This window comes from Chrysemys picta, chromosome 25 (genome assembly GCF_011386835.1).
Source record: "Chrysemys picta bellii isolate R12L10 chromosome 25, ASM1138683v2, whole genome shotgun sequence".
NCBI lineage: Eukaryota > Metazoa > Chordata > Testudines > Emydidae > Chrysemys > Chrysemys picta.
This window is the reverse complement of record NC_088815.1, coordinates 10,410,504-10,423,409: the sequence shown is the minus strand read 5'-3', so window position 1 is coordinate 10,423,409 and position 12,906 is coordinate 10,410,504. Positions and strand designations below refer to the sequence as shown.

The window sequence follows — 12,906 nt, the reverse complement described above, 5'->3', positions numbered from 1 at the left end:
TAGAAGCTTTAGGATGCCAACAAGTTTTGGAAAGCATGTTTAGGCTGTAATTATTATTATTTTTTAAATCGGATGTTTTAAAAGCTTGTTGTTTTCAGAGTATCAGGTCTGTGGCTTGAATCCATGTCCACCCTAAGCCTGGCCCTGGGTAGATGTTTCCAAGTTTAGAATACTCTGATCATCACCACCACTAAAGGGATGGTAGAGAAATCAAAGAACCTGTTTGTTGAAAGACCTGACACAGGTTGTGGAAGCCCCATTGCTTGATAGGTTTAAAGCTAAACGGCAGAAAACATGCAGTAAATACCTTTAAAGCTGTCAGCAATCGGCCTGGCCATGTATGCCCTAAAATGATTTGTGGTGTCATGATATGGGGGTTTTCATTGGAGGGAAGGGGGAGCCCAGATCGGTTCTGATGCAGCTGGTTTTGAGTTTAGGGTGTAGCTCTGAAAAGCAAAACACCCGATAGCTGCAAGTGCCAACATTCCTCCAGGGACATCTGATTGTTGCAAGCCCAACAGAGGAAAGGGTGACAAAAGGAAGTGTCATTAACAGAAGACAAGTATCTGTCCAAACAAAGGGCCAAATTCAGCGCCAGTGTAAAGGGGGAATCATCTCCCATTGAAGCCAATAGGAGCTGCGATGGCTGACTTTAGCCGAGGGAGTGTTGCTGTCTTCAATCAGGATTTCAGAATAAAACTGTCATCTGTCTGTGTGTGCGCGCACGCGGGTGTCTCTGAACAAACCTGTTACCATCTGACAGCAACCCGCCTTTAAAACACAGCGAGGAGGTGGATGGGGTGGGGGCACAACGCAAACGCACATTTCATTACAATCGACATGTTAAATATAGGCTGCGTTTGTAGGCTGAGGTCAGGCTAAAGGCAGATTCCAGGGAAATTAGAGGGGGCAGCGTTGGTATTAGCCAAATCCTTGTGACATTAACTTGCTGCTAAACGCAGGATTCGAGTAGGGCCCCCCCCGCCCCCCCCCCCCCCAAAAATCCCTCTGGCTTTGACATTTTTGAGAGGATGCAGGCGTTGCTGGGATGTTGTTTAGCTCTCGATGCTTCTTTCCGGGGAAAGACGTTTGAAAGTTCAGGTTATCACTGTGGTTGTTTCCAGGGCTTCTGGGTTCTTCCTCCTTCCCTGTTTTATACAAATAGAAAGTTTGGGTTGATTTCCTTGTATCAGGTTTCACCGTTACTCGTTTTTCTGTTATTATTGATACACTCGCTTATAAGGTCGCCATAGGCGTGGAAGGTGAGTGGACTTCCCGTGGCTTAACTTGGGTCATTCACCTCCCCAAATAATAACAGGGCTCATCCCTCAAATTGCTGAACCTCCACCGGCATCAACTTCAGTGGGAATTGAGGACAGTCAGGATCTCATAGGCTTGGGTCCAGCAGGCATCTGCAGCTTCAAAGAAAGGTAGGGGCTGGTGGCTAGGTGCCCAAAGTTTCCTAGCTCACAATCAGTGGAAGGCCTGGGCTATTACCCATCCTTAGAGCAGCAGGGCACCTTACCTTTCACATTCAGCGCTCTCCTCACCTTCCTTTACTGTTGAGAACTGACAAATTCACTGCTCTAGGAGGATCCTTCATTCCTGTATAAGAATTAGTGCCTTAAAGTCAATGCTATTATGAAATGGTTATATATTCATATTAGTGGCTGAATATTAATGCCTCAGCAACCTATTCGGTAGTTGATATTGCTCCAGTTCCCCCTGATATTATTCATGATGCAGTTTTTCTATTTATGTTAATGATGGCAGATATATTTGCATATTAATGGCAATATTTGTCATCGAGCTGCTATTTCCATGGGAAGAGCAGGGAAGTGTTTTCACCTACGCTGGGGGAGGTGGACGAGGAGGGGGAGTCCGATGAAAATCTTTGGCCTTAAATTCCAGCACTGGGCTCACGGAGGTTTCTGTGAGAGCATCTGCTGCGTGCTTTCCTGGGTGGATTTCATGACGGAGTCTATGAGAGGGGAAGGAGAGAGGCTGTGAAGCATGAGATACCGAACCGGACCCCAGGGAGGAAATGGCAGAGGAACAGTCTAAACCTGGGTGTGTGAATAGGCAGAGAGTGCCATGGTTTGGCCATGGGCAGAGGAGGCAGCAACACCCTTCCACCGCTGTGTTTTCAGCTCATGTTCCGTGTGCTGGTAGGAGTGGGCTGCTCTATAAACCTGACCCCTTATGCCAGGTTGACATGCTTAAGACCGTTAAAGAAATCAGTGGGATTGATTATGCAGCAATGGAGGCCTGAATACTCCCTTTCCTTGAGCAAACCAAAGATCTGGAGACATGAGTCTCACACATGCCATTAGCCTTTATTAATACAGGCATTAGGCTATCGGTGACAGCGGTAGCCGTTAGGATGTAGCCGGGGATCGTCATTCCAGTAGCCAGTGCGGGAGGAGCCAGCCACCCTTTGCTGTGATCCAGACAGATCTCGCAAGCTAGACAAGGTTAGATCGTGTTGGGATGCCGACGTCCCCGGAAGACCTCGGCGCTACAGGAAGTGTTGATGGTGTCACACAGTCTGGGCTGCTCTCCCCGCTATCCGTACTAAGCCTCTGTCTACAGTTGGGATTCTGACTGCTTGTCATCATTAAAGATCCCATGCCCTGCTTTATAAACGTAAGGCAGTTAACCTCTCGGTGCTGGCCACATTCGAATGGTCTGCCTGCGTAGCCCCCACCCTGCTGTTTCAGTCCTATTCCACATTCTTCACTTGCTGCCCCAAACTTCTGTGTATTGCCGCAGGTTGTTCAACAGCTGCTGTGTTTCAGGGCCTGATGAGGTTTTCTCCCCTTATCTTGTTGTGAGGTTTAACTAACTAACGTTTGTAACGTGCTTCGAGGATCTTAGACAGTGGGTGCTGCAGGGCAACCGAGTCCAATATCATTATTAATAAGCACTCCTATAGTAGCATCTGGTGGACTCCTTAACATTTCAGCGTTAGTGCCACACAGTGATGAGCCATCTCCGATCATCTCAGTGGGGGCTGATAGCCTGGCCTGGGATTTCCTGTTGGATGCTCTGAGATCATTTGGCTAGCGGGGGCGGGAACGGGAAGCGTTGCTGGATTCTCTTCCCAGGGCTTCCATAATAACTAGCGGCAGGACCACAGAGTAGTTCCTGCATCCTAGGGGCAGGGTTTCTTGGTCTCTCCACTCCTCTCTTGCTCTGGGTATTTGAGCCGCTGGTGGGTGGTGCTAAGGGCAAATACAGAGAGTGCCATACTCCACACATGAAGTGCTGTTCTATTTATTACACCCACAAGCTAGCCCTGATCCAAATAGTGGAAGGGGTTTGGTCAAGCTGTCTGGTTCGAAGGTTAATTTAGGAAAATCAGAGGCTTACCTATACCATCTCCAGGTCAAATTCACAGGTGAGTCTAAGGCAGTGTAATGTCTCTTTTCCCACTAGTCTACGTGAGGCCATGTACTGGTAGATTCTCCAGTGTTTCAGCGAGTGGTAGCAGAATGGGAGAGAAGCGTAGAAACCATGTATAGCAAAGGCTTCCATGGCCAGCAGCATTTTTAGCACCACATCCTGCAGCCCCCGTCTGAGCACGGTTAGCTGACACGCTGTTAAAACCGCCTTCAGCCGCGTGAGCCCTACCCCTGGTGGTGGTGGTGGTGGGGTGTACTGGCCTTAGCAATGGTGGGAAATGTTACCCGAGACAACCTAATGTCAGTGGGCTTAGTCCTAGACTCACCCCCGCTGATACCTCTTCACACATCGCCTCCGACTCTGGTTTTGAGTGGGTCCCTCCTCAAATCCAAGGTGGTCATCTCAGACTGAAGTTTTAGGAACCAGAGACACCTGCCTTTCACAAAGAAAATGGGATCCCTGACTTGGGGAGAGGAACTTCCCTGCTCCAGATGTCTGTTTTCCTACGGCTTTGTTATGTTCCCCAGGCTCTCCTGAACTCTGAGTCCAGACCGAAGGATACAATGCAGCTGGAGTTTTACTGGGGATGGCATTGGGGGCCGTAGCTCAGGAATCAGTTTGCAATCGGCAATGTCTCTCTAAGGACAAGGGGCGAGTCTCGTTTCCCTAACAAGGGCAGCAAGGAATATAACATCCTGGCAAGATCCCCCTCAGCGTTCCTGACCAGGACGTAGGTGCAACTGAAGTAGAGTAAGACCCTGAACCTCAGCAGTGAATCCTGCCTCCACGTGTTGGGGCGAAATGATCAGGGACTCCTAGGGGCCCTGGGAGTGGATGGTATGCTAGGAAGAGCCTTTTCAAAAGGATGCTGCTGAGTTAGTGCCCCCCAAAAGGCAATGGCGCCCCCCCCAGTTTGGAGCACAAGAGCACTTCAATGGTTTCAACAGGCGGCCCCAAATCTGTTCCCGCTGTAAGTAGGAAGCAGGAATAAGTGGGCAGCCCTGGAGGGAAGTGACCATCTGTGTAGGAACATTCACCATTTAGTATTATAATGCACATGTACAAAGGGCCTCTCACCTTGGTATCTGGGCTTAATCCTGCTCCCACTGAAGCCCTTGGCAAAACTCCCAGTGACCTCAGTACCTTCAATCCTCTGCTTGTAGTGCCTCACTTGCCATTTCCTACAAATCAAATTACCAAGGGGCTGATTGGATTGCAAACATGTTTAGAAAATGTTTTCATTGCTGCTTTTTAAAATCTCCTTTATCCTAAGTTAAAAATAGGCACCGGGCCTGAGCCGGCAAAGTTTGGGCTGCGGATCCTGATGTAGGTTCTGAACTTAGCCAGAGTCTGGGGGTTGGTTCTGTCTAGAGATGAGAGGGGGGAAAAGGTTGGTGCAGTCCCACCTCTAGTTAAAAAGCCAACTGTAATAACTTGCAATCAACTGGGACAAAGTGCATGGGGGGGGGAGGGGGTCAGGGTGTGTGTGGCCAGGAGGGACCGGGAAGGAAGCAAATTAAGTCATCACTGCAGAGAAACGTTGTCCAACAATGTGATTTGCACCATCCAACACACAGTTATAACAGAAACCCCTTATCTGCATCTGATCCGCTCACATATACTTATTCAGATAACAGAGAGCTTATTTTTTTGGAGAGAGACTGATCTATATGTTGCAGTTCAAATAAATACAAAAAGGCGGCCAAATCTGCCTATATACATTCCAGTGAACTCCTGTGTTTCATGGGTGGTGGAGGAAGAGATGAACAGCTGACATTTTACCCTACAAATAGAGGTAGAGGGGGAAAGGCTTTTTAATACTGGTTCGGCGAACTGGGTACTTTAAGAGGCAAGCAACAAAATCTAATGTCTATTTGGAATTAGAGGAGGCGGGGGAAGAATGCATGGCGATAGTCTATCCAACACCTCCATGCTGCTGTGACAGGTACGTTAAAATGTTAACAGTGAAGGTCATTAACCATTGGAACAGTTTACCCAGAGTCATGGTGGACTCTCCAACACGGGCAATTTTTCAGTTAAGATGGGATGTTTTTGTAAAAGATCTGCTGTAGGAATCCTTTTGGGGAAGTTCTCAGGGAGGTCAGACTAGATGATCTTAGGAATCTATGACTCTATGAAAATGTTCTAGATCAATAGACATTTTAAGTATAACAAGAGGTTAATTTCAGTGCTAATTAAAACAAAGTGTTTTGCTTAGAAAGTTCCCAGTTAGCTTTGAAGGCAGTGCTGTCCAGGAGAGAGAGCACTAGACATGGATGCAGAAAACCTGGGTTCTATACCACATCCATTGATGAGCTTGGCCAAATCACTTCCCCGCTTGGTGCCTCGGTTTCCCCCTCTGTAAATAATGATACTGGCTGTCCTTTGGTAAAGCAGTTTCAGATCTATGGATCTAGCTAATAGGGCTATAGTGTGAAGGAAGAGGAGGAAGAAGGTCAATGCTATTCGCCCCGCAATGTGAGTAGAAGGGGGCATATATGTTCATAACCAGATTGGGTGTTGGCCAGCACGCAGTTGCAGATGCACAAGTGTGTCCGTGAAATTGTTGGACGAGGATTGCTCAGGTGGTTGGCAGCAGACTGTTGAGTCTTTCGCCGCTTGGTTGGGAGTTCAAATCCAACCCAGGCTGGCGGCTCCTGGAAATTGCTACGCACCGTACGATTGCTGTTTGGTGGTGTCCGTGAAATGAGTTTGATCTCAGTCCAGTTCTCACTGAACAAATACCCACGTTGCAAAAACCAGCACAGAAGTTGGGCCACAGCGATTATCCTGCCTTTTCCCCAAGGCACCTCTAGCTTGGGGTTGGGGGTATCGTGATTGGCTAGTTTGTGGAAGACTCACGTGGTCCCTGCCCATACTGGACCCAATCTGTGGAGAAAGCGGGCTTCAGTCTCCAGGTACCTATCACTAGTGCTAAATCCACACACAGATACCTGAAATATATAAGCTAGAATAAATATCCGGCTGTAGGTTGCATGTGCAATGTGGAAGATGGAGGAACCCAAGTCTGAAGTCAATGGGAGTTGTGGGTGCTCGGCACTTCTCAGGATTAGGTCTTGTGCAACTGGGCTTTGCAAATCCCATATTTTAGCTGCCCCTAGAAATAACTTTGTGGCTTTGCGCGTGGAATTCTGTGCATTAGCCCTGCTAAAATGGGCACCTCGGCCCCAATCCTCATCTCCTGGCAGCTAGTTCCCCATTGACTTCACTGGGATCAGGAGTTAGGCCTTTAAAATGCACTTGGAAAATCTAGGTCTACAGCTGCTGGCACTTTCCATAATTCTCGCTCTGCCTCCATCTCCAGAGCCTCCCAGTCGGCCGATGGGGGTAGGGGCACTGAACTGGGAGTCAGGAGAGCTAGGGTCAGTTCCCAACCCTGCCACCGATCTGCTGGGTGACCTTGGGCAAGTCACTTTCCCTCTGGTTCCCCTCCCCCCCTTTGTCTTGTCTTGCTAGATTGTAAACACTTAGAGGAAGGGATAATCTCCTCACTAGAGGTGTGTAGAGCAACTGCTCAATGGGAGCCCAAACTCAGTTGGGGCCACTGGTTGGTACAGCAATACAGATAATTATAATACACAATACGCAGACAGGCTCTCTTCGAACATGCAGGTTGAACAGGCCCTGCCCCGTAAACTTGGGGGGGATTTTCAAAAGATTCTAAAATCACTTTAGCAACCTCAGTCCATGTGACTTAGGTGCTTAGGAGCCTACATATGTAGGACTTAGGCTCCCAAGTGTCTAAGTTACTTTTAAAAATGGGACTTAATGCCTAAGTCACTTAGGCACTTTTGAGTATTTCACCTTTGGTCCACATTACAGCTGTCAGAGGAATGGGTGGATTCAAAAACCTTGGGATACTTGTCAGGCTGTGTTTTCACGAAGGATCCTGCCAGATACTGCATTTGGCATAGGAAGTGAGTGTGTGTGTGTGTGTGTGTTTCCTAGTCCCGTGTTCCTTAGTTAAATTAGTTGCTAATCTTGAGACCGAGCCTGGCACGATGCATCCTCAATTCGAAGGCTGGGCAAGGAGACTTAATTACCTGTCGGATATGTTTAATATTCATGTGGTGTTTTTCTAGCAAGAGCTACAGAGCCAGGTATAATTTGTTTAGCAGAGGCAATTTATTGGATGCAGAATGTAAGGAGGGCAGCTTAATCTTGTTGCCATATGTGGGATAAGGACACTCAAGAGTGGTGATTGTTCTGCAAAGTTTGCTTCAGCATGGTAGAAAAATCATCTGAGTCAATGTGGGACTCTGGGGTGGCTGCCAGAATATAGACAGTCCTGCAGCCCTTACTCACCTGAGTTTGAATCATTTCAGCCTAGGCTGGGCAAAGCGTGGGAAAATCGATTCAATGCTGGGGTGTGTAGAAGCTTGTTGAGATTGGATTGCAAGATCAGGCCTCTTATCTGGGCCAAAGCCATGTGAGTGGAGATCTGTGACACGGATTGGCACTGCGGGTTAACCCTGAAGACATTTTGTAGCAATCTGAGAGCTCTAACTAACACAGGGATGAATTCTGCCTTCGTACAGGACAAAATTTGCCCTGTAATTAAATACCAATGGGACTGGGAGAGAGAGGGGGGGGCATATGCATTCCTGTATTGGAGTCTATTCTTCAGTGCTTTGCCCAGCTTTGTCTGAAATGACTCAAGTGATGGGGCTTCCAGCTCTTCCCTGGGGAGATTATTCCACAGTCTAATAAATCTCTCTGATAGGAAACGTTTCTTGATAACCAGCCAAATTCTTTCATTGCTCAGCCTCATCCCGTTTTTCTTAGCATGGCCACCTCAGAGCACCCTAAAACAATCCCTCTCTCTCTCTCTCCATGGGCGTGACACCTTTTTCATAAGTGTAGGTGGCTCGCCTCTCTCCCCCTTTCGTCATGATTTTAGCCAAAGATGCTGGGTTGAATCTGGAGTAAGGCCTTCCGAGTCTGATCCTGATTTGGCCCTTTTAATCTTTCTTCATAAATCAGTCCCTGCAATACGTGTAGTGTTGCTTCTCTCTCCGTCAGTGCATGTGTATGTGTGTATGGGACGGCAAGCCAGGACTGCTCTTGCTACATCGTCTCACTGCTGCCGTATATTCTCTTCCTGCTCCAGGACAAGATACTTCTGCATAGACAGCCTAAAATCGCATTCCACTCCCATACACCACGGCATGCTGGTATCTAAATTGCTGCCTGCTCTGACCCCTTAGGTATTTTTTGGAATTGCTGATCCAAGCCTCACCCTCCCATTGAATATCTGTGTTTCAGGTTATTTCTCCACTGGCTGTGTCAGTTTGCATTTCTCCTGCCCGCGATGCTAACCCATCTGATTCAAAGCCCACAGAGCCTTTCCCTTGACTCCAATGGGCTTTGGACGAAGGCCCCGATTTTTCAAGGTCTTTAGGCACGCTGAACAGATTTAGGAGCCTACGTCTCATTTTCAAAAGGGGATTTAGCCAAATCCCTTTGAAAAATGAGACTTGAGTTCCTAAGTCGGTTAGGCGTTGCAAAACCGAGTGCAGCCGTGCGTGCCTAAAGACCTTGACAAATCTGGCCCGGGCCACTATACCCCTTTATATTCTTTATCTAGTTTCGTTCCTGGTGTTTTACGACACCTCCCGATTTAGTAACATCTGCACCTTTAATTAACAAGTCTTCGCCCCTTCTTGCAGGTACTTAATAAAGATGTTAGATAAAAACTTGGGCCTACCAGGGCTGCCTGCAGGCTTGACTCCTCCTCTCTGAACTCAGTACAGGAAGGTTAGAGCAGGGGTCTGTGTGCTGGGTGTGGGGACGGCAAGGCACATAGCCCATGAACCCATGGAACGTGTTGTTATCGTGGATATTTGGGCGGTGGGGGTTGGGGGGATTTTATGTTGTTACATGGAGACAATTGTGTGTCTAATTTGGCATTTGCTGTCTCCACTGCAGGTTGTGCATTTCTCACATACTGTGCCAGAGATTCAGCCATCAAAGCCCAGACTGCGCTACACGAACAGAAGACTTTGCCAGGGGTAAGTCCCGGTGGTTGATGAATTATGGTCTGTGGGTTTCTTGGCCTGAGCTGGGCCGCGAACTGGAGGGAGCATTGGCTTTGATTCCCTTTTCTCTCTCTCTCTCAGAGGAGCTTGGTCTGGTGGTTACAACAGGGAGGCAAACCCCCTGGGTTGGATTCCTGACCCTACTAGAGGCTTATTGTATGACCTCAAGCAAGTCGCTTCGCTCCTCCGTGCCTCAGTTTCCCCACCTGTAAAACGGGGTCTAATGCTGCTTACCCACATCACCAGGAAACGGTCATGTTACAGGGTGGAAGATGTGGCACAGGAAGCTGGTACTTTCTTTAGATGGGCAGCCTGTGAGGAGGAGTCAGGTGGGGCAGGAAATGAGATACGGCATGTGATGTTGGAACCTTTTCCCCAAGGCTCCTTTGCACATCAGCTACAGCTCCTCGCACGTTTCCTCTGCCGGAGCGACTGGCCCGGTTGTTCAGGGCCGCGGTGTAGAGCCTGACGTGACGTTGAGCTCAATTACCGAGGCTGACTAGACAGTGGAGGAAAAATGTCCCTGCTTATACACAGACCCATCCCGTCGTTCAGAAGAGAAATCCACTGAACGGGTGAGACTGGGAATTCTGGACGCCTGTAGGTAGCCCTCCATACCCTGTGCCCTTTCTGCTGTCTATGGTCAGTATGAAACCTCTATGGAGAGACCAGAGGGATTGTTTAACATGGATACACTCTAAGGTGTGGGGGGATCAGCCCTCAGCTCACCCATATTCATGCACAGATTGCCCCTCTCTGTTGCAAGGCGATGCTATTGTCTTTTTTTATTTATTTTTGCCATCCCCATTTTCTGATGGTAGAAGAACCCTGGCTAGGCTGGGCTTGTTTTCTCCCTGCTCTGGGGTTTGAACAAGTGCACTGAAAAGATTCCTTTGTAGGTGAGTAGGCGGAGGACTCGGGTACTTATAGACAGAAGCTCATCGGAGACCCTGAGCGCTTAAGGCAGCAGGATAATTAATGTAAACCAGGGATCTCTGGAGAGGGGTTAGGAATTCTTAACCATAACATTTCCCCTTTAACTCCTGCAGGACGAGAAAGCTTCCCTCACCTCTCCCAGCCCCTAGAGCCACCCGTAGTTTTTACTGTTCGCTTTCTGCATGGATCTGTGTTTGCAATAGGCAGGAAAGCTCGCATGGCTTAATTACAGCTTAATGGAGTCTTTTTTGGAAGCTGTCATTGCTGTTATTGGCTGTGGGTGTTCCAGGTTATTTTAGGGCACAGATGAGAGCCGAAGAGAAATACATTCTTAAATATTATTTGATTTAATTTTCTTCGGGGGATAAGTTAGCATTCAGGATAAGGCATAATAACTTTCCACAAGCGTTAGACCAGCGTGGGATCTAGAGCGGGAGGAAGCATTATACCAGTACAGAAATTATACAGGTCATGGTTTAGTGCTGTAACTCAACACACGGTGGACAAGAACTTCATCAGTAGAGTAGTCGCAGAGCAAACACCACAGACAGTATAAGTAAGGCTCAGTGTCTTCCGTGGTAGTCTGGGCCTAGATTTAGCAGCAAGACCTCTGGATTCTGCTTCAGCTTCCTTTACACTCAAAATGGAGATTCCTAGTGAATTAAATCTAAAAAGAACAGGACGAGCGATAGCCCCTGCGTTGCTTAGTGTGAGAGTAAGTGCAAGTTATTTTATACTATCCCCAGGTTTTGACAGAACTGCAGATTTTATTTTTGAATTGACAATGCAAAACTGCTTTGTCAGAGAAGCTGAAGGTTGTTGGCATCTCGATGTGAGGCTATGTCGGGCTTTTGGTACTCGGCGGGCATAGGTAGCTGCTGGGGATTGTGGGAAATGCACACTTGCTGGCTGTCCCTAAACTGATCAGTATCAAAATGGTTAACAATTACTATGTCATCACTGGGCTTCAGGGTTAACGTTGGGATGAACTGGCCTCAGTGCAGGGTTCCTCTAACCTTAGCCAAAATCCAGAATCAGAGGGCTTCAGGTTCAGAATGAAAAGGGAGAGGTGGCCAAGGACAGAATATGGAACCTTTCACCTCCTGGTCCAGGGTTCTAATATAGCCCATGTTGTGGTTGAATTTTGTTGTTGCCTGGTGGCTGTTTGGTAGCCTGCCTAAAATGCATTTAGTTGGTTTCAGTCCACTTCCTTGCGGACAGCTGTCCACGTCTCAAAAGCCATCACCACAGCTGGCACAAATTGGCCCCCTGATTGGCTCTCTCAACACAGAGACCAATGACTGTTCTTGACCGTTAAGGATCACGAGTATTAATCTGTGGATTTCTCAGCCTGAGCGAGGGCGATAAGGTTGGAATCAAAGAGGAATGGCCTTGATTTGTTTTCTTCTAGCTCTCTGGAGCGCGGTGTGGCTAGAGTGGTGAACTGGGAACCAGGACTCCTGAGTTCTATTCCAAGCTCTGTTGCTGGTTGGCTCTGCGCCCTTGGTCAAGCCACTTAACCCCCTCTTACCAGTGTAAGGCAGCCCTGGTATAAATGGGAATCCAGCCTGTGGTATCTGATCTTATCCATATGTAAAATCTATCTATTGGGGGTTTATTCTGCTGGCCATCACTGTAATATCCGAGCAGCCTCCATGTAAAACCAATAGTAAAGTCCACAGAGGACTTCCTGGAGTCTCGGGCAGTCCTTCCCTTTTGGGTCACAACTCTGCTTGCGGTAAGGTTTTTGATTTTCTTTTTTTTTTTTTGGTGATTGGTTGGGGTTTACTGGACAGAAGGGGGGGAAGCCCGTGTTGTGAGTGTCATTCGTATGGTGGCAAGTTGAAGAGGAAGGTTTTGCAGCATTTCTTAAAGATGGTCAGCCTGTGGGTTCACCTGGTCTCCACTGGGGGTTTATTCCGGAGCCGGATCCCCCTCGACCGAGAATGCTCTCGCGTGCTTTGATCTGAGCTCTGAGGGCTGCGTTGTCCCAGAGGGGTGCAGCTGTCGCAGTGGTTCATGATCAAAATGCAGTCTTTAATGTAGCCGAGGCTTGATCAATGAATTGCTTTGAAAATTAAAACCAAAGCCTTAAACTGGATTCGGGGGCTGACTGGGAGCCAGCGGAGGGCCTGGAGCGTGGGTCTGACGTCCTCATGGCAGCCTGAGCCATGGAGAAGGCCGGCAGCCACATTCTGTACCCACCAGAGCCTGTGCATCATCTGCACATTCCGTTTCAGATCCAGTGATTCACAGTAATCCAGCCTGGAGGTGACCAGTGCGTGGATCCCTGTGGCCAGATCCTGCTCTGGGAAGAAGGGGTGGAGATCCCTAGCGCGCTTTTAGCTACTGGTGCTGCCTGGTCATCCAAGCTTAGTGAGGAGTCAAATGGGACCTCGAGATTTTCACCCCACTTTGATGAATGGAGGCGATGTGTATTCATCGGAAAATGGAGACAACGGGCCATGTCTCCAGTACAGATGCTACAGCGGCACAGCTACGGTGC

The 12,906-nt window shown here is 48.2% G+C and overlaps 1 protein-coding gene across 3 annotated transcripts in view; it reads left to right on the top strand.

Moving 5' to 3' along the window:
* Window positions 1-12,906, top strand: part of CELF5 (CUGBP Elav-like family member 5) — a 57,852-nt gene that overhangs the window by 2,058 nt on the left and 42,888 nt on the right. For all 3 annotated transcript variants that reach the window (XM_024105726.3, XM_005281145.5, XM_024105725.3), the window contains exon 2: window positions 9,355-9,437. In XM_024105726.3, the coding sequence (XP_023961494.1) occupies window positions 9,355-9,437 (83 nt within the window). The remainder of the gene's footprint in view (window positions 1-9,354; window positions 9,438-12,906) is intronic.